The sequence below is a fragment of the Oryctolagus cuniculus genome, chromosome 5, assembly GCF_051225735.1.
Source record: "Oryctolagus cuniculus isolate XC-2025 breed Fujian yellow rabbit chromosome 5, ASM5122573v1, whole genome shotgun sequence".
In the NCBI taxonomy this organism is placed as follows: Eukaryota; Metazoa; Chordata; class Mammalia; order Lagomorpha; family Leporidae; genus Oryctolagus; species Oryctolagus cuniculus.
The window spans coordinates 18,971,004-18,992,790 of NC_142871.1; the positions used below are offsets into that span (position 1 = coordinate 18,971,004).

Below are 21,787 nucleotides of genomic sequence, written 5' to 3' on the forward strand. Positions count from 1 at the left end.
ATACAGTCTCATTTTAATATATATTTCCTAGTTTATCAGTGAGGTTGGGCTTATTTCTTAGTGCATTTATTGGCTTGTACTTCTTTTTCTCCACATTTTTCTACTAGTGCTTTTCTTATGTATTTATAAAAACTCTTCATCCACCAGTAATTTTATATGAATCATGATATTTTGTCATTGTGAATATTTTTGTCAACTTACATATATTCTAAGCATGATGGCTTTCTAGTTAAAGTTAGATATATCTATTCTTGATTCTTTCTTTGGATGTGCACATGTTTTATTGCTTTTATATCAAGTAAATCCTTTGCAAAATCCCATCATGACAAAGTCACCTATATTTCCCTCTATTTCTTTTATGTTTTCATTTTTAAGAAATAGACTTTTTAGACCATCTGGAATTTATTAAGGCCTGTGATATAAACTTGAGATTCTATTTTTTCTCTAAATATTTAAGCAACTATTTTACACGATTATTTACCCTTTCTTCCTAATAATGTCTACCACGGAGCACACTGCCTTTTTCACTAGCGCCTCTCTCAGGTCCAGTGATTTGTCTATCAGAACTTGTGCCTCAACACCACTATTTTAAGCCCAAGAGCTTTCCAGTAATTTAGAATCTTGGGGACAAGTCAGTCCCCTCTCATTTCTTTACAAATAAAAAAAGTCACTGTCATCTTCTATGTTTACTTTCCTCTATGAGCTTCAGAATCATTTTAAGTACAAATAAACAAACTGCTGAATTATGTACTCATTTGAGAAAAATGTCATTTTGACAATATTCCATATTGCCATACACGAACATGGGCTGTCTCTTGGTTTGCTCTTGTGTGGCTGTTGTTCCCTCAGTAATGTTTGGTGACCACATTTCAAGTAGAAATTTGGGCTAGAATCTCTCTCCAGGCCCAGAACTATTAAAGAAAGCTTCTGAGCTCATTTAAAGCATACTACTGCAAAAATGGGTTAGGGGTGGGGAGAGCATAAATGATTCGATTTCAGAAAGCCAAGAGGATTTTTAAATTTTGAAATGCTCCGTCAATGATTATGAAAACATGTTTCCCTGACTCTCACGAGCCTCAGTGTGAAAAACCCGAAGGTTACAAGCACAGCACTACCTGCACATGCTCCTTACATCTTCTAAAAACCCTTGTGAACTTGGCATCAGCAGCTACTAGCGAAATATGCCCCAGTATTAGACACCTTTTTTTTTTTTCCATTTGCTTACTTGCGCGATTTCACAGATATGTGAAAACCAAGTCTGGCTTCAATTTGCATCTGAGAAGGGGTGGGGATGTATTTTTACTCTTAGTTTATAGTAAAAATAAACTAGAGCAAGTGGGAAATGGGCCACAGGATGTGGCCGGTCAACTTCATGTGACCTCAACATTTGCATTAGAAAACAACTCCTACCCTTGGCTTCAAAGGTGATTTTCAAAATCGGGTAGAAAGAAAATAATTCCTCCTGAACTCCTAAGAGAGACACATCCAAGAAGTCAAGTCCACTCAGAGCAGTAGGCCGAGATGGGCAGTGGCACTCCCACCGGGGGAGCTGAAGCCAGCTGGGACTTCATGCCATACACCACAGAGAACGATGCCAGGGCATACCGGAACTCACACCGTAGCAAACAGGCTCCCTTGGACTCTGTGACACTGGCCTCACTGGAGCACTTGATGGAAACTTGGCCCTACCAGAGGCTGAAAGGGAATAATCAAATGAGATGATTTGGGAAGCGCCCTGCAAACTTGATCCTCAGCACAGCTCTGTGGGGTTCTACACCATTTTCACAGCTTGGAGAGGAAGAAAATTTTACGAAGAAAATTTTACTAATAGTAAAGAAGTTTTTTGATACAGAGCATCTTTTTAGCTCCCTAGTAGACATCCAGGATAAGGTAAAACAGAGTCGGACCTCAGCGTATCACTGCCAAAGGACAGTGGAGACCCTGGTTGCAGTCAGGGGACTGATTAGGGGACCATCCAATAATGTGAACTGTGTATGACCTGTGCATTCTATGGCTAATTTTGTTAAACTTCTAGAATGGGGCTAAAGCCATTCTTCTTCTTCTTCTTTTTTTTTTTTTTTTTTTTTGACAGGCAGAGTGGACAGTGAGAGAGAGAGAAAGGTCTTCCTTTTGCCGCTGGTTCACCCTCCAATGGCCACTGTGGCTGGTGCATCTAGCTGATCCGAAGCCAGGAGCCAGGTGCTTCTTCCTGGTCTCCCATGCGGGTGCAGGGCCCAAGCACTTGGGCCATCCTCCATTGCACTCCCTGGCCACAGCAGAGAGCTGGCCTGGAAGAGGGGCAACTGGGACAGAATCCGGTGCCCTGACTGGGACTAGAACCAGGGTGCCGGCGCTGCAGGTGGAGGATTAGCCTATTGAGCCACAGCGCCGGCCTGAAGCCATTCTTGCTCACTAGATTTCCTACCTAAGTCTCCAGGCTCCATAAATGGGGTTGCAATGTTGTACTCCAGACACATGCATGTTCTAAATACATTAAAGGGATGCACAGATTTGAGAGGAAAATCTCTTCCCAATTCTCCGTTGAATAGTTCTTGACTGCAGTTGGGAGAAAATAACAGTTGCGACAGACACACGTCTGGCACCCAGCATCTGGCATCTGTGCTTGCTATGGTGCCTGGGAAAATTTCCAGAATGTTCTCAAGCAGAATTTTCTAGGGGATGGTTCTTTTTAGGTATAATTGAAAGGATTTCAAGTTTCCAAACTTGGGTGACTTGGCAAAATGGTGGTGTTGTAGGATAATCTGTCTCTCTTTAAATAAATCAAACATGAAATCCCAGAATTTAAGTAAACAGAGAACTAGAAGGGTTGGTTGCCTTGTTCCTGAGCTCCCAGTACTTTTTCTCAAAGATTTCTGCTGGCTTTAAGCTCAAGAGAGAGTTGTGCAATGTATAAGGTGGTGATATTGTGTTAGAATCATCTGGGGCTTATTGGCACCTCCCTGGTACCTCCCTTGTGTAGACAACAGAATCAGAGTCCCACAAACACTTCCTGTTGAGTAACGTCCCCCTCCTCTTTGTCTTTCCTGTGCCTACAGGGCTGGGCACATCACCTTTGCTCAGACACATGTTGACTATGCTAAATGGAGTTTGTAGATTGAATCAATTTCTTTCTCCTTTCTTCTAGGTAGCACTACATCTTCCATAGAAATGGAAGTCACTAAAACATTAGGGAATTTTTTTTGAAAAATAAGGAACACAGGAGCATCTCTCCAAAGAAACCAGCTTCATACAAAACAATGAACTTCAAATACACAGATTGTTGAGCCACACATGGTGAATGATATCCTTGATCAGCCAGGAACGCCGTCCACGCAGCCACATTTTGGGGACTCAAGTGCAGAATGCTGAAACCTCTCCGGATCTGAAAGCAGTGCTAGGTTATGCAAACAGTGCTAGATTCCTGCACCCCTAGTAAGAAATGGTACTTCAACTCACAGGATCTGGCACATAGTTGAAACATTGATTATTTCAGCAAAGTGTGCTCGCTGTGGGGTAAGATACTTTTCAGTTCCACAGAACAGAACAAAACAAAACACAACACTAAGCCTTTGATGCTGGCATTTTGGCCCTCTTCTTGTGGGTGGATTCCTTTGTGCAAGTGTTTCCTGCCCCAGAATAATCTGATATCCAAAGCACGTGTTATTGGAAGAGGTTTGAGTTATTTGTGCCCAAAAACTTAGACTACTGAGCATATTATTAAGTAAACTTGAAAATGACTTGGATCTTTCTTAGGAACTCTACAGATGTGTTACTGCCTTTCAAGGTGGGGGGCAGGGGGGCAAGCATTCTTGTCTCTGGTGATATTAGCTGGAGCCACAGGCATGTAGCAAATGCCATTTCACCAGTAAATCCACAGCTGAATGAGACGTGGATGGCACCAGTTGTACCAAGTATTCAGTTTGGCCTAGGAGGTGGACATCTGAGTGGCACTCCCTCTGACCCTCACCCCCTTGAAAAAGCAAAAAGTACAAACGATGGAAACTACCCATGGGGATACCATCAACACACACCAGGTTGTTCAGATCACTGTTTGGACACAGCATTCCCTCACTGAAGCTAAGAGCAAAAATAACGAGAGGGAACGGGAGACCAGGGCCGCAATGCCATAACTGAGGTCACGAGTGAGCTACTGCATGTCAGCACAAGTCACACACTAACAGCAGAATGTTGGTTTTTTTTTTTTTTGAATGGAGAAAAATATTGATCTTTAAAAAGAAGATGCTGATATTTAAGGATTAGGAACTAGCACAACCAGGCTGAACAGAGCAAACTGCTTAGCAGAACCCTCATGAAATTGACTTAAGTTTTACGAGGAATTATGTTACAGTTTTTGACTCCGGACCATTAAAACCAACCATTCAGCCAAAAATGTATTTGGGATTTAACATTTTCTTTTGGAAAAACATCTTGAAAGTGACGTACTCTAGTCACTGAAAGGCTGTGAAACTCTATTTTAACAATATGATGGGGCCCATTTTCAACCAAAGCAAAGTTAATAATAATATGGTCTAAGATCAAGACTAATAACATATGTGGTTCAGCATCTACTTATAGACACTCTGGGAGTTGTGTGGTCTTTAGTGATAGCCATTGGGGCTGATTCTGGGTTGGTGAGAGTAAGCTAATCTTCCATGGCTGGTGCCAGGAACCAAGTCATATGCCCTATTAAACTTAGGCAAACAATATTCTCTGCTATAATGTGGAAATCTAGAAGTGTGGCAAGGCCAAAAACTCACCCTGAATAAACACAAGACTTCATCCTCATTTGGAGCGTCAGCACTCTAGGCTGGCCCTAAAGAAGATGGCGGACCTCAGTCTACTGGGCCAGTTCTAATGACTGAGGACCGGTTCGAGGCTCCGTCTCTGCTGGGCGTTCTCCCCCAGGCCACACCTGTCCATGGCAAGGCTCACACCCAGGGAGCTCTCTCGTCTGCAATGGGGCTCACTGTCCAGCTGGCTGGGTGTGTTGCCAGTGAGAGGGATTCTTCCAGAAACCAGCCTCAGAAAGGGAGGGCAGATACCGGGCGAGGGTGGGAGGCCTGCAGAGGGGCCTTAAGTATACGCTGTGTTGCTTCCTGTTCTGGGAGCTGCCAATGCCCCTGCAAATCTTGGAGTTCTTTGCTTTCTGGAAAATAAGCAGCCACACAACATTTTTTCCTGCAATTTTTGGGGCAGTCTAAGGAGTCCCTAAAAACCACATGGTAGACTTCAGGTTAAGAACTTCTGCTGCACGTAGAGCAGATCATTGTATAAATGGAAAAAGTTGTAGCCAGAGGAAAGGACTACCGAGCACCCATTCTTGCACAAAAAGTGCTTGCTCTTAGCAGCACGTCTGGACGTCCACAATTCACAATTTCTCTTCTTGAAGTGAAGGGCCAGAATGCGGTAGATGGTGAGTAGGTGGCAAGTTGGGGCAATGGCTACACCTGGCGCCAACTCCTGACACTATGTGGCCTAGGGTAAGCTGCTGAGGCACAGGGCGCATCACCGTAGCTCAAGGCAGTCAAGAGTCCACCCCCCGCACACACCGTTAACCTGATGAATGCAAGGGAGCGCCAAGGATGTAGAACGATGCACTCGCTTAAAGGTCAACAGAAATCCACACCACCTGCTTGTGTTTTTAGTGCACCAAATGTAAATGAACAAAGTCGCATATTTCCTCCTAAAAATATTCTTTAAAATAATTACAAGTGCACATGTAATACAAAGGACAAAAAAATGTTTCTGTTTTTCTGAGGAATGTCATAGAATACAGATGTGTCATACATGTAGTCACCCCCTTAGTACCCACATGGGCGGGGAGTCAGGATCCCCTGCACACACCAAAATCTGTGGACGCTCAGGTTCCTTATACAAGGGGCCGGCGCTGTGGCATAGCGGGTGAAGCCACCGCCTGCAGTGTCAGCATCCCGTGTGGGCACTGGCTCGTGTTTCTGCTGCTCCACTTCCGATCCAGCTCTCTGCTATGGCCTGGGAAGGCAGTAGAAGATGGTCCAAATGTTTGGGCCCCTGCACCCACATGGGAGACCCAGAAGAAGCTCCTGGCTCCTGGCTTCAGATCAGCACAGCTCTGGACATTGCAGCCAATTGGGGAGTGAACCACTGGATGGAAGACCTCTCTCTCTCTCTTTCTCTCTCTCTGCCTCTTCCTCTTTGTAACTCTGCCTTTCAAATGAACAAATACATTTTTTTAACAAAGTTCCTTATGCAAAATAGAGTAGAATTTGCATACAGGCCATGCACATCCTTCTGTATGCCATCCCTAACCACAGGGATGTGGTTTGGGAAATGAGTGGTTGGGTGTTTGTCATCATGTGAACACCCTAGAGCATGCCTATGCCAGCCTGGACTGGACAGACTCAGACACACCGGGGCCATGTGGTATTCCGTGGTGGAAGTGTGGTCTGCCATGTTAGTATGCAGCACATGCTGGGAAGTTCAAATCCTCTCTAGATTTCCTACAATATCAATAATCTGACGTACCATAGTTGTTACACTGTATTGTCTAGAGAATAATGACAAGGGAAAAAGGTTGAAGGTGTTCAGTGCACAGGCAATTTTTTCAAAGCTTTCTGATCCATGGTTGGTTGAATTTGTGGATGCAGAACTTGTGGCTACAGAGAGCCAATGTTATCACTTTAAACTTCCTCACTTGCAAAATGTGAATGATAACAGTATCTACGACATTGGGTTGTTCTGAAGATTGAATTAAGGAGTCAACCAAAAACACTTATCACAGTATACACACTCAATATAAATTGTATATACCCACTAAGTACAAAGCACTATTCTAGGGTTACTATTGTTATTATTAGCAATTGCTGTGGACAAGGCAAATTTCACTGTTACCAGCTGTTAATACCTTCATTGTTCTAGAATGATCGATTAGGGCAAAGGAGTAGACAATTAAATTTAGGGGGATGATGGCTATGATGCCAGGGGCTGATCGCATGGAGAGGGGGGTCCAGGGTATGGAGAAGTCACACAGGGCCATGGACGCTGGAGGCAGAGCTGAACTGGAACAGTCTATCCAGAGAAATGCAGGAGGGAGATGCAGAAGAGAAACATTGATTCCAGACAAGTCTGTCCCGGTCATGATGTCCAGTCGTGGGAGAGAACACACAATGCAGAAGGACCTGAAGCATGGCGTGTGCACTTCACCACGACTAGACACTGCCATCACCTTCTCTGTCATCACAGAAAGAACTGAGGGCCTGGAACAGCGGGACCCCGAGAAGAGAGGGACAAAAGGCAGGGAAGCCCCAGCTCCTCAGCTGTGATCTCAGGCGGGCAGGGGGCACCTGCAGCCAGACTGTGGCTCTGTGCTCCTACCTCAGTGCCTTCTCACAGAACATCAGATATTTAAATGAAAATTAAATTCCCTGGTGAAACTAATTATGATATACTAATGGAATAGAACTAGTTTCAATATTCTATGTATTTATTCATTACTTTTTATTTATTTATGAGACAGAGAGAGAAGGAGGGGAGGGAGAGGAAGAGGGAGAAGGAGAGGGAGAGAGAAAGCTCTACTTTGTGTGTTAGGATGTAGATGGGAGCTGGGAATTCAATCCAGGTCTTCCATGTGAGTGGCAGGAATTAATCCTGGTGCCATCACCACTGCTTCCCAGGGTCTGGGTGAGAAACTGGAGTGAGGAGTGGAGCTGAGTTTCGAACCCTGATCCCCTGAAATGGGACATGGGCATTTTCACCGCTAGGCCAAATGCCTGCCCCTCACTACTCCATTAAAGAAGCTACTTAGCTTTGCTACAGCTAAGGTTTGCGTCATTTGATTTGGAAGGACTCAGGGTTGCATAGAAAAGACAACTGTGGCAATTCTTTTTCATGCCCAGCTGGTCTTCAGAGCTGGGGACTGCAGGAACAGGACACCTGGTCACCCAGGCAGGCATCTGCAGGTACCTGTCCCAGGCCTGCTAAGGGAGCAGCTGTGCCTTACATGGCGTCTCCAGTCTCTGCCAGGCAGGGGAGTCAGAAAGGAGAAAGGGTGGGCTGAGAGCCAGCCACAGCTTCTGGTTGAACAGTGTTCTATGGCAGGTGCTGTGGGCATCAGCCAGGATTCCTGTTTCCCAGAAGCCTCTGCGCCAAAAATGATGACTCTTATTTCACAGGCATAGTGGGGAGAGCCAGCCCTACCCGTGCAGGTCACAGCAGCAGTTTCTTACCGCCTCCCTGTCACCCTTCCCAGGGGCTTCTTTTTGTTTTGTTTTGTTTTTTTTCCTTCTTCTTTTAAATGATGACAAAATAGGAGAAGCCACAAAACATGATGGAAAACACAGAGGGTTTGCAGCAGAATAGCTCTGCCTCTCACTGGCTGTGAGATCCCGGCGGGGACAGACCCCAGCCTCCCCTCTCCTTGTGGAACAGGAATACGCACAGTTGGGGGCGCAACTGGAAACCAAGTGTATTTTGATGCAAAAAAAACCCTGAAATCCAAGCATACAAAGGGTCTTCAACATGTTCATGAAAAATACAAACTAGGAAAGCATGAAATTCAAAAGGTTTTTTTTGCACGCAAAATAAACTTGGCTTTTAATTCATTTTCCATGAATGCCGGAAGTATCTCCATACAGTACAGAGCGTGGTGCCTGGCCATAGCTAGCATTTACTGCCATGTGGCCATGTGCAGCATGTTCATTACAGCAGGGGCAGAAAAATAGAAAAGTCTAAAGGAGAACACAAAATGAGAAGAGTCCACATCTGCAATTAACGGCTGCTATTGCTTCATGTTTTTCCTTCCAGTTTGCTCTTCTAATTTTTTGCGTGTATGTAGATGACAAACACATCTTGGATCTGATTTGTCATTTTCTTTAGTGTTTTCCAATGTCGTTAACTTCTTCAGAATGAAACTCCAGGGGCCTCAGATGTCTTTGCATCGCTGTACAATCACTCAGCTTTCCCCGGTGTCGGTCACCTCTTGTCCCCGTTCCCGCCTCTAACAAGACAGGCACAGAGGATGCTGTGGGCCTGTCTTCTGCTCCCAGCCAGCCTCGGCCACTGTGAACACGGCGGAGAGGCTCGGTTGTCCTTGAGCCCCCGCATCTCTGCACGTAGGGAGGAAGCGGATTTCCTCCTGACCACGCTTCCTTGGGCTGCGTGACCACACACTGATGCTCACAGTTCTGGGGATCACAAGGCCAAAATCAGAGAGCGGGCAGGGCCTTGCACCTCTGTAGGGAAGCCCCTGCCTGCCTGGCCCAGCTGTGGGTGGCTGGTGTTCCCTGGCCCGTGGCAGCATCGCTCCAGTCTCTGTCTTCCCGTGGCTTCCTTGTGTCCCCCCAAGGTTCTCACTCCCTAGAAAGCCACTGGTCATTGGTTTAAGATCCACCCTATACCAGCATGGCCTCATCTTCACATGATGACATCAGTAAAGACCTTATTCCCAGATAAGGTCATGTTCATGGCCACAGGGAATTTCAACTTATTTTGGGGGAAGGGACACAACTCAACCACACCAGCACCTAACAGAGTTGTCAGATTGTGAAGAAGTGAGTTAGGATATGTCTCAGGCACTCTGCTGACTGCCAGCGGGCTCAAGGTCTGGGCAGGAAGGATTCAGGCTTAGGAAGGTACCCCATCTTCACTGTTTGGGGGTTCAGCCAGTGCCACAGAGGAGCCTATGGCTGAGCCTTGAAGCCAAGAAGGCAAAACCACATGGAAGAATCCAGACTCCACCAGGGCCCCACAGGCCTGAGGGGTGCCCTTGGCCTCTGGATGCCGTCGGGCTCACAGCAGGCCCGGTGGGGAGACACTTCAGCAGGCTGGCACCCGTCTGGGGACCACGTACGCGTGGAGTAGCGGTACGCAGCTACGGCCTGGGCCTCCGCAGATACAGGGACCCCTGTCCCCGTCCCCCGCCAGGCTGTGCCTCAGTGTTTTGAGTTCGTCCCCCCCCCCCCCCCCGACTTACTCTCCTTTCAGCCTGGCCTTTGGAAACAGTTTTCTGAGCAAACGCAGGCGATCCCAGCGGCCCCAACCCCGCGGCTCATATGGAATGTATTTAGAAAGGGGAAAAACTCAAGCAGAGGGTTATACGATTGTGAACTGGCTTGGACATGGCGCGGCTGGAATTTCAGAGCTGGCTTTTGTTTGCATTCGTCACGAAACATTTGTTATGTGAGCCGCTGCTACTGCTACTAAAGCAGCTGCTGCTTTCAGTGGCGCATCAGTGGACAGGCCACGCTCTCCCGATCCACCACACGCTGCCTTCGCCAGGCACGGCTTAGGGAAGACACTTCCCCAGAAGTGAGCCCTGAGAGCCAGGAGAGGGGGATGCCCAGCCCACCAAGTCCATGACCATCTTTAGCTGTCTTTTTTTTTTTTTTTTATTTTTTGACAGGCAGAGTGGACAGTGAGAGAGAGAGATAGAGAGAAAGGTCTTCCTTTTGCCGTTGGTTCATCCTCCAATGGCCGCCACGGCTGGCGCGCTGCGGCTGGCGCACCGCGCTGATCCGATGGCAGGAGCCAGGTGCTTCTCCTGGTCTCCCATGGGGTGCAGGGCCCAAGCACTTGGGCCATCCTCCACTGCACTCCCGGGTCATAGCAGAGAGCTGGCCTGGAAGAGGGGCAACCGGGACAGGATCCGATGCCCCGACCGGGACTAGAACCTGGTGTGCCGGCGCCGCTAGGCGGAGGATTAGCCTAGTGAGCCGCGGCGCCGGCCTCTTTAGCTGTCTTTTTAAGCACTGCGCAGCATTTAAATTCTGTCCTGCAAAAGATAGCTCCCGTATAGACAGCCTTCATTTGTGTTCTGGGTAATTAAAAAAAATTGTAATTTGGAACCCCATCATAACGACAACATCCAGTGAGAATCCACAGGGGTTTCATTGACAAGGTACCCTTTTTGAAGCGTCACCAGTCCTGTAATCCTGCGATATGGATGCTGGAGGCAGTGCCAGCGGTTGTTTGAGTCTCCTGATATCCACATGATGGTCATGCAGATATCACATGGAAGCAATGTGTGCGATGGAGCCAGCTAAGAGCTGCAGACACAAAACTGAACCTCAAGGTCAGGCAGTTAGGACATTCTCAGTTAAATGTAGGGAGTTGATCTCATGCCTTCAACTGTGTCTGTCCTTTAAAAACTGTCATTAAAATGACCATAAAGGAATCACAGTTTTATAAAAGATTGCAAAATCCATCAGGATAAAGAGCCAGACAATGTTTGTGGAAGAAAGAGCTCACCCAGAAGGAAGATAAAAAGCAGTTGGAGGTGCCTGACTTAGAGCTGTGGAAGTACCCGCAGGAGGAATGTGGATCAGGAGTGCGCCCCCAAGAGGCAGAGAAGTGGCAGCACCAGCCGTCCCTGGTGGAGAGCTGGGCGGGAGGCCGGCAGTCTGGGGAGTTGGGTCCGGACTCCCTCCCCAGCTGCCCGCAGCCAAGGATCAGGGTGAGGCTTCTCCTCCTGTTCCAGGGGGCTCCTCCATTGCCTGAGGCAGCAATGCTAGGCTCCGTTCCCAGATCCTAGGGGGTGAAGGTTCCAGGCTGATTTGCTAACCCAAGGGAGAAAAAGGGGGCGGCACAAGCTACAAGGTGAGCTACTCAGTGACTGCGCACGGAGGGCACTGGACATGGCCCTTCAGCTCCTGTTCCCACACCACAGCCTGATGCGTGCTCCACTCTCCTACCCCACTTCACCTCCCATCCCCAGAGCAGACGTTTGAAGAATTTTCCAGTGGGAAAACTGAATAAGCTCCAGAGAGAAAAAAAAATCGACAGTCATTAACCAATGTTCTTCCCCAGCAAAACTTTTGCTCGATCATTCTGAAGTGACGTCCGCTGGTCAGTGAGCCTCCCAGACCACAGGGTCGCACTTTGGACATCTCTCAGGCTCTGACCCTGAAGTCTAAAGACACACAAAGGCCCCAGGGGGAAAGACTTCAGACCAAAAGAGAAGGGCCAAAGCCAACCAAAACAGCCCAGAGGAGCCTGAGCAAACAGAGATAAGGCAGGGAACAGATAAAAACACTTTTTTAAAATGCATAAATTTTAGGAGATTTAAGGTGATGCTGTATTTAATAACCAAGAACAAGATGTTAGGTGAAAAGGAAAAAAAAAGACTAGAAAAGAGTTCTTGGGAATAAAAAAAGGAAGTTCAATCGAAGGATTGGAATATAAACTGAGAAAGTCTTCCAGAGGGAAAAAGTTGAAGAGATGGACATTAAGAGAGGAAAAAACGATAAAGCACTCAGAAAGGGAGGACCTGGGGCTCAAACATCTGACCACTGAACACAGTCCACCAATGAGACAGAGAAGATGGCAGCAGAAAAATCACCAAGAAATAAAAACCAGAAAAGTTCCAGGAATGGAAGATGAGAGAGAGGAAATGCAAGCATGGATGAGAAAACTCTGACCGGGCCAACGTTGCTGCCACAAGACAGCAGAACACTGAGCTTTGCAAACACTCAGTGATTCTGAAGAATTCACTTGCTGTGCACCTTGCATCAGAAACTCACCCGGGGCATCCTCAGGAAAAATGGGCTATGTATTCCAGAAATAGGGCCCGTGGGAAGCCAGAGATGCAACACAGACACTGGCAAAGGAGGGCACAGGAGAGCTGTGTGCAGAGCTGGAGCAAGGAATGCAGGTTGGTGTAGGGGGTTGCAGAGCTCCCGGTGGGATGGAGGGAGCATCCTAGAGAGAGGAGATGGGACTGACTTCTAATGCAGTGATACTAGGAAAGGTAATATATTTTTAAAGATTTTATTTATGTATTTGACAGGTAGAATTACAGACAGCGAGAGAGAGAGACAGAGAGAAAGGTCTTCCTTCCGTTGGCTCACCCCCCAAAGGGCCACTATGGCCGGTGCTGCACCGATCTGAAGCCAGGAGCCAGGTGCTTCCTCCTGGTCTCCCATGTGGGTGCAGGGCCCAAGCACTTGGGCCACAGCAGAGAGCTGGACTGGAAGAGGAGCAACCAGGACTAGAACCCGGCGCCCATATGGGATGCTGGCGCTGCAGGCGGAGGATTAACCTAGTGTGTCACTGCGCCGGCCCCAGGCAAAGGTAATAATTGATGTAACTTTGGGGCCGGTGCTGTGGCGCAGTGGGTTACCGCCATGGCCTGAAGTGTCGGCATCCCATATAGGCGCCGGGTAGTGTCTTGGCTGCTCTACTTCCGATCCAGCTCTCTGCTATGGCCTGGGAAAGCAGTAGAAGATGGCCCAAGTCTTTGGGCCTCTGTATCCATGTGAGAGACCCAGAGGAAGCTCCTGGCTTCTGGCTTCAGATTGACGCAGCTCTGGCCGTTGCAGCCAATTGGGGAATGAACTATCGGATGGAAGACCTTTCTCTCTCTGCCTCTCCTCTCTCTGTGTAACTCTGACTTTCAAATAAATAAAATAAAAAAAATTGATGTCATAGCTCTAATGCCACATAATTTTTAAAATGTATTTGAAAGGAAGAGAGAGACTGAGCTCTTTCATTTGCTGGCTTACTTCCCAAATGCTTGCAACAGCCAGGGCCAAACCCCAGGAGTGGAGGGGGGGACCTTAACCTGGATCTCGTAGGTGGGTGGCAGAGACTCAACCACTTGAGCCATCACCATTGTTATCTAGATGGAGCATTAGTAGCAAGTTGTGATCAGAAGCACAGCTGGGACTTCAACCCAGGCACTCTGATATGGGATAGGGACAACCAAATCAAGAAAACTTAAAAAAAAAAAAAAAAGGCAATATTTAATTCCAGGAAAAACAATAAGTTGTGCAAGACGTGAGTCAAAACCACAATGAACCACTTGGATCACAATGAATAAAACATATATAGTTATAGTAATGTAAACAGGGACTATATGTCTAAAATGTGGCTGTAATCATGTTAGGGGGCCGAGGGGAGAGGTAGAGGTAAGGGTGATAATAGGACTAAACAGTATCTCAAATAAATTACTCAAGGAACAGTAGCCCATGTACACAGTTATGGATATTACGGTGATTATTGGAAGAAACATTTAACGATGCCAAAAGTGATTGGTTCTGCACAACCAGACTTCATCACAGGCAGGGCTGGAATGGGAGACTGCTGCTTCTTATTACACAACTCTTGGTACTACTTGATTTTAATTATATCTAGCTGTTGCTATAATAAATAGAGTAAAAAACAAGGAGGTCCAGTTCTGGGAGCACATGTTTTGCAAAACAGTTCCAGTGGTCATGTCTGACAAGGCAAATATCTTGAGATCCATGTGAAGATGGGGGAGGTGAGATTTCAACTCCCATTCAACGTGCAAAATCCTCCTCTCCTCATCCGTGGGGAATCATGTTGGATTCCTCCATGGGTTTGTGGGCAACGAAATGAATGTGCTTAATATAGTCCACCAGAAACCACAAAAAAGCCACCATGGTATGAGCCTAGGTATGTTTCAGCTTCTCACTGTATTTTTTCGCCATCTGGCACCATTTGCAAGATGTGAAAAGCTAGGACATTGTTCGCTGATGAAAATGTCTGAGCCATTAAAAAATACAGACTAAGAAATGATATTTTTATTTGAAAAAGATTTAGCTGGGCAGAAATAGAAGCTTCCCTGGTAAAATGCTGAATCACGCACAATGGGTAAGGCTTGCACTTCACCCAGCGGGGGGTCCGTTTTAGAAGCAAAGAATGTGCACAAGGCAAGGCTATGAGTCAAGGACACACACACAGTCCTGAAATCTGCTGTCCAGCGCTCTTTCCACATCAGCTCATCAATCCCTGGGGTCCAGACCTTGTCGGTACGGGCATGGAAGAGTCGGAAGGCTACAAGTCCTTTTATATAAAGATGAACCTCAGGGGTCAGGTCTCTACTCTTTCCCTAAGTTGTAGAAGCATTTCGGTTTTGTGGAGTTACAGGAAAGTCCAAAGCTTGAAATCTCTGATGACTAATTCCACCCCCTCGTCATATTCTTACTCAGTACCAAGCACATTCCTGTCAATGCAACCGGAAAGTGCGCAGAGGAGTAGTGATGGGATTCTAAAGCAGCAGCAGCCCACAGCTCACCACAGAGGGACGCTGGTACCTGCAGCACTCGGCTAGCTTTCCTTCTGGGAAAGGAACTGTAAGTGAGGAAACCTACAGCCCCCAAGGCTGGCCATGATGTGAAACTCAGGCAGACACCAAGGTGGGGTAGGCGGGGCCCAGGTCCTCACACAGAGGGCAAGGTTGAGATCCAGGAGAGAGGGTCCTTGGGCTTGAGAGGTGGAGCCTGAAGAAGCCATACTGGGCCGCACCCAGAGGGCAGCATCAGGGCACGTGGGCAGTGCCCGACAGCAGGAGGGGAGTCCACCCTGCTGGGCAGGGGCAATCTAGGAGGTCAGGCAGGCATCTAGAGAAGTGGGTGGGATCACACAGGAGCCAGTGGTTGTCCTGCACAAGGGTGGTGGGATCCTAGAGGGGAGACGGGGAGCAAGAAGGGACCCAGGCTGGAGGAACATGCGGATCTGACACTGCTGGGCAGAGAGGAGGGCTGGGGAGGCAGACGGAGTGGGAGGAGGGCCAGGAAACAGGAGAGCTGACACCTGGTCCCCGGGCAGCTGCGGCGTGGCCACTGGTCTGGGATCAGTCTGAGTGGCTCCATGGCAGGCTGTACCATAGGTAGCAGAGGGTTCTGCCGTGGGCAGGGCCATCTGAGCAGCAGGGGCTGGAGCCTAGGAGGAATCTCTGAAAGAAAGGCTAGGGGTCCATGTGAGCTGAACCAGCCCTCAGGCCTCACACCCCCATGGCCGTATGTGTGTCATCCTTTAGTGCCTACTATGCCCTTTCGCCTGGCCATCTGCAAAGTCCTGTGCACTCTTCAAGGCCCAGCACAAATGTCTCCATTGCCTTCCAGCCGCTCTTTCTGGCACCTTTTTAATTTAATTATTATTTTTTTTTTATTTTAGGAAAAAACTTGAGAGGCAGACACAGAGAACTCCCACCTGCCTGCAAAGGTCCAGGCTCAAACTGGGAGACGGGAACTCAGTCCAGGTCTCCCAGGAGGGTAGCAAGGATCCACTTGTTTGAGCCATCACCTGCTGCCTCCTACCGATACACTAGTAGGAATTGAGAGTAGAGTTGCAACTTGATCCAAGTGTTTTTTTGTTTTGTTGTTGTTGTTTTTTTTTTTTTTTTTTTTTTTGACAGGCAGAGTTAGACAGTGAGAGAGAGAGAGAGAGAGACAGAGAGACAGAGAGAAAGGTCTTCCTTCCGTTGATTCACCCCTCTAATGGCCGCCATGGCCGGCGCACTGCGCTGACCTGAAGCCAGGAGCCAGGAGCTTCCTCCTCGTCTCCCATTCTGGTGCAGGGCCCAAGGACCTGGGCCATCCTCCACTACCTTCCTGGGCCACAGCAGAGAGCTGGACTGGAAGAGGAGCAACCGGGACAGAATCTGGCGCCCCAACCGGAACTGGAACCCGGGGTGCTGGCATCGCAGGTGGAGGATTAGCCTAGTGAGCCGAGGCGCTGGCCGATCCAAGTGTTCTGATACGGGACATGGGTATCCCACACGGTGATTTAATGGCTACGTCAGACTCCTGCCCCGTTTTCTTCATCTTTACACCTCCTTTCCCCAGCCCTGGAGCAGTGCATACACCCACAGAGTTGCTGAATATTTTTTGAATTTTTCTGGTATTTCCAGATCAAACCTGTGACTTAAACATTAATTTTCACAGAAGAGAAATATGTTTGCAAAGTTAGTTTTCGAAAATTGATGTCTGTGAATTAAGTCCTTTTTTCCCCTCTCTGTTTTAATTGTACATAATAAAATTAGAGAAACTGTCTCTTGGAGGAAGAAGGGTTCCCTAGGCAGTAGCAAATTTATAAGCAAGTAAAAAGTGGGTTTAAAAATAGTACAATTCAAGGCAATTATTATTTCCAATAAAACAAACAGTAAAAGCCGAAGTGGGGCAAAAGCATATGTTTTATGCTGCAATTTAAGCTTCCATAAAATACATTACACATGTCCAGAGGCTCCGGCCGTGTGAGAAGGTGATGCTTCCGGAAGCTGAGCAGAGCTGTCAGCCTATGGTTACAAATGTTCTCGAAAACCCCGAGGCGTTCAGGAGTTCACTTACAGGGGTGTTTGCGTTATGCCCAACAGCTCTTCTCTAAACAGCTATTTACCTTCAGCTTGCAGTTTCTGACACCTTTCTTTAAAGTTCTAGTGCCCCGTTTTGCACCTGCCCTTTTCTGACCAGGTGTTGTCAAGCAGCTCCATGGGCAGAAGCGTGTTCTTCTGTGTGGGTGACCATACACTGGCCTGGGTCAGTGCACCGAGGATCTATGATGATTCTGAATCGTGTTTCTTGGTGAGAAGGCCAGACACTGAATAGAGATAATCTACAGACATTGTTTTTTTAAGCTTTTAGCTTCAGCTATGTTACAAGCATATGCCTGCTTATAACGAAGTCTTTATGGAGAATACTGATGGTACACAAACCAATAGTTTAGTGAGGGCGTGATTTTAACAAACAACGAGTGAGTCACTTAACCAGATTCACTGCTTTCTGTAGACAGACACTTCAATTGAATTGCTCCTGCCCATTATGAAATCTTTGAGGTTCCTGAAGACTTCTGAGTTTGTAGCACAAAAGCAATGGGAAGTGGGAAAAAAAACGGGAATGAAAAATGAAAGGCGGCACTTGCTGAATTCAGGCTTTGTAGGATGGACTTTTTTAAATGTGAAAGCAGAGTTAGTAGTTTACATAGCTATATATTTTAACTCACGTAAACTCACTAGGCTGTAAAACTCTGCCTTGCATCCCCCCATCACAGGGGCACTTGCAAAATGCAGTTTGGACCACGGCAATCAACAGAACTCGGACTCCTTATGACCCTCAAGATTCCATTTTTAGGCCCCAGATTGGACATAATTGTACATCTGTGTTCAAATATCGCATAAACTCCTAACTCCAGTCGCAAACTTTTATTTGGAAACCAGTCACTTCCTCGAAAAAATGGAGGGATGCTGCCACCTGCTGGACAGAGGTTAAGTTGGTAACAGCGCTCTGCCTATGGAAAACAAACTGTATTTCAAGAACTGAGTCTCTGGGGTCTTATAAACACTTCATTTCATCTTTGGGCACCCCTGGACATTCCGCAAAAATTCAGCACTAGTTAAGGGTAACTGGCCCCAATCACATTTCAATAGTGAGTTTCATTTAAAGTCTCAACGCCCTGATCTGTGTGATAGGAATTCAGGCATAAAAACATGACTTAATAAAGCCCACAGGCTTGTGTTATGTGCGATTTTCAGCTTTTGAGTGTGTCAGGGTCATAATATCCCCAGTTAACTCACTGACCAGAACAGCGCCCTCGTCCTCCAAATCAATAATGCAGATATATTATTTCTCAAAGGTGCACAAAATTGAGTTGAGCATCAGCCTTTACTTATGAAACCAGCTAAAGTTCTCCCCTCCCTCTCTTCTGTTCCTCCCACAGAGGCTGCATAGCCCTGAGGTCCTAGGTGCATCTGCCGGCCCTGGAGAGAGAGGGCTGGCAGTCGTGACCTGAGGGTGAGAGCCCAACGTGAACACAGTCATGGCAGCGTCAGCAGCCATAGAGACGGGGGAGTTCTGAGCAATGAACTCTCTCCCCGGCTCTCTCTGTCCTCCAGGTGGCAACAGCCATCCAGGCTTACTGGGGGGGGGGATGCACCCCATAACTGTTTTGGTTATCCACAAATGGGGCAAGTGGTCCTGATAACCTTCTGTGTGACCCTTTAGGGTCAAAAAATACTTCAGAACTTAAAGATCATCCACCAAAGCCTGCATCTTCCCCGGTCCATGGCGGGACCACAGCAGAACTAGGTTCTCAAGGGAGCCCACAAACTTCTAGAAAATTCCCAGGCATGGCTCTAGTGTTTACATGTGAGATGGAAAGAAAGTTGGGAATGATTACTAATACACTGCTAGCTATGGCAAGTATTTGAAGTATAGTAGGTCACACAGTTCCACGTTTGGCTGCTAGGTGGTGCAATTGAACCAGAACAGCTTGGTTATTTGCCAAGTCAAGGTGTATATGATGGCGGGAGGTTCTTAATGGCTGTTCCTATCACAAATATTCACTGTTCTTCATCCTTGATTAATTTGCTTATTTATTTAGGCTTTTAACAAACACTGCAACTTTAGCTCCTAAACATTCAACGTTTTGCTAACTCACAGTCTGGCAGTTTTTAAGAGTGAGGGAGAAAAGGCATTCATGAACCCATCAAGGCTCACGGCTCAGCAGTGTGGGCCTCTTGCCCCGCCCACATTTTGGGGGATGCCTGTGGACCAGCTTTCTACTTCTCTGAGCTGGTTTCCGCTTCTCATCTTTAAAAGGTGATAAGTCATGAGAAAATGTGATAGAGATGAGTCATTTCACAAAACAATGAGACTATGTGTTTTAGCAGCAAGGGTGCTCTGACTGCTTGAAGCCTGTTTGGGCCTTGGTTCTCACACTTGGAATTCAAACTTGTACCCAGGGTTGGGTGCGGTTTGCTGTGCACTCACTTCCAAGTTCTTGTCCCCATATCAGCAATAACCAGCCCAGTGAGCACCAGGCCACATCACCAGTCAACGCCTCTCATATGTTAGTCATCAAAGCCCCAAACCGGGAAGCAAGGGTGCCACGTGCTCTCTCCACTGGCCCGTTCCTCCCGTGGAATGTACTGTAACATACTTTGGCTTTGCCATCCCTGCTTCTGTCTCCCTAAACTATAATTCATTACTCTATTGGCGAGAGAGAATCGAGGCCAGCTGGTGACCGCCGGTGACACCGTGGCATTAGTTCCTGATCCCAGGAAGGGTGATGATGTGAGATGTGGCCCCACCTACCGGATTCCTGAATGTGGGGGGCAAGAGTCTGTTTGATTTCTGGAATGACAGCGTGTCACCGGGATTCTAGTGGTTCTTCATCTCACAGTGTGTGTCACACACACACATGCACACGCATGCACAACAGGACAAAGCCATGGGAGAGAAGACAGCAATGAATAACGTGGCCTTAGAGCAGAACTGACACTGATGGACCGACAGTCCTTCGGGGCGGGGCTGTGAGAGTCTTCAGTGCGAATTCTGCTGATTCTTTCAATCGCCTGCACTGGAAAGGGCAAAGGAAGCTCTAGTTTCAAAAACCAACTATTTCAGGTTTATTACGCTCTGAGCTCCTCAAACCACACTTCCTGCCCAGGAGCGGCACCTGCAGGGCCCGCTCTGGGTTTCCGGGCTGGCTCCTGCAGGTAGGGAAGTCGGTTTTATCTTCCAGCACATCCCTGATGGGGGCAGGGCCCCCTGAGAAAGCAGAGCCAGGCTCCCCTGGGCTAAGAGCAGCTCCCTGGGCTCCAGGACCTGCCAATGCGCAGATGTGGCTCCAGGTCCCTGGCTAGCTGTTGGCTGTAATCGTCTTTCGTCTGTCCTTTATTTCTATTTTTTTAAACTAATTTTCATTCATTTCATGTGTTTGAAGGGGTGCAGAGAGAGACAAAGATCTCCCACGTGCTAGTTCACTCCCCAAATACCAGCAACAGCTGGGGCTGGGCCAAGCTGAAGCCTGAAGCCAGGAACTTGAGCCAGGTCTTCCGTATGGCTGGCTCGGCCACCTGCTGCCTTCCAGGGTGCCCATTAGCAGAAAGCTGGAAGTGGGAGCAGAGCTGAGACTTGAACTGGGGCACCCCGATTTGGGATGCGAGCACCCCAAGTGACATTTTAACCACTGTACCCAATGCCTGCCCCTGCCCCTTATGTCTGCGAGGCAGAGTGCTCTCCTCCTTCTCTATTTTTTTTTTTTTTTTGACAGGCAGAGTGGACAGTGAGAGAGAGAGACAGAGAGAAAGGTCTTCCTTTGCCGTTGGTTCACCCTCCAATGGCCACCACGGCTGGCACGCTGCGGCCGGTGCACCGCACTGATCCGATGGCAGGAGCCAGGTACTTCTCCTGGTCTCCCATGGGGTGCAGGGCCCCAAGCACTTGGGCCATCCTCCACTGCACTCCCGGGCCACAGCAGAGAGCTGGCCTGGAAGAGGGGCAACTGGGACAGAATCCGGCGCCCCGACCAGGACTAGAACCCGGTGTGCCGGCACTGCTAGGTGGAGGATTAGCCTAGTGAGCCGCGGCGCCGGCTCTCCTCCTTCTCTAAACAACAACAAAAACCCAGTCATAGATGGGTGAGTAAGTACGCAGGCCTGTTAGGGCAGCAGGGCATTAGAGGACGTTGCAAAGAAATAAGCAATATTGCTTTACCCTCAAGATAAAATAATAACACGAAGGAATAGACGCAGACTTCTGAAAGCAGTGATGGGTGCCATGGGGTGATGGGCAGCCCTTGTCACTGCTTCCCCGCCTTGTAAGACTTGCTTCTAACTCAGGTCATTGCAATGAAACCGCAATCGTGTTTTCCATTTGCGGCTCCAATCTGTTATGCTGCTGGAATTTTACGCCAGGTGCTTTTCTCGAGTGGTGTGCCAGCCAGGCCAGAGCTCCCTGTCCACGCAGGTAGATCTCACGCACACTCACAGACATTTCCATCAAGGGACTCGCGTGCAGAGCACGTGGGCATTCGGTCACCCCAGCAACACGCCCAGGACAAGGAAGGCAGGGAACACTGACAATTTCAGTCTCTCTGGAGAGAAACCAAAGCATCACACCTTCACCGCCCGGAGGTTTGTGTTGGGCTCCAAGTTCAAGGTGTTGAAATTCACACCTGGCGCCTCTCACCTTCCTCTCTAAGCTGAGTTCGGGAACAGAAGACATCGGTTCACTCCTGTCATTCCTGAGTGTGTCTGGAGGGAGGCCAGCCCCGAGACACACCTGCCTTGGAG

At 47.9% G+C, this 21,787-nt stretch overlaps 1 protein-coding gene across 4 annotated transcripts in view; it reads right to left on the minus strand.

Moving 5' to 3' along the window:
- UST (uronyl 2-sulfotransferase) overlaps positions 1 to 21,787 on the minus strand; it is a 337,883-nt gene that overhangs the window by 55,775 nt on the left and 260,321 nt on the right. The window contains exon 8 of one of the 4 annotated variants that reach the window (XM_089333645.1): positions 1 to 20,070. This exon is cut by the window's left edge and continues 10,563 nt beyond it. The exons of the other annotated variants lie outside the window; for them this stretch is intronic. Coding sequence (XP_089189771.1) covers positions 19,883 to 20,070 — 188 coding nt within the window. The 3' untranslated portion in view covers positions 1 to 19,882. The remainder of the gene's footprint in view (positions 20,071 to 21,787) is intronic. 4 annotated transcript variants of the gene reach the window in all.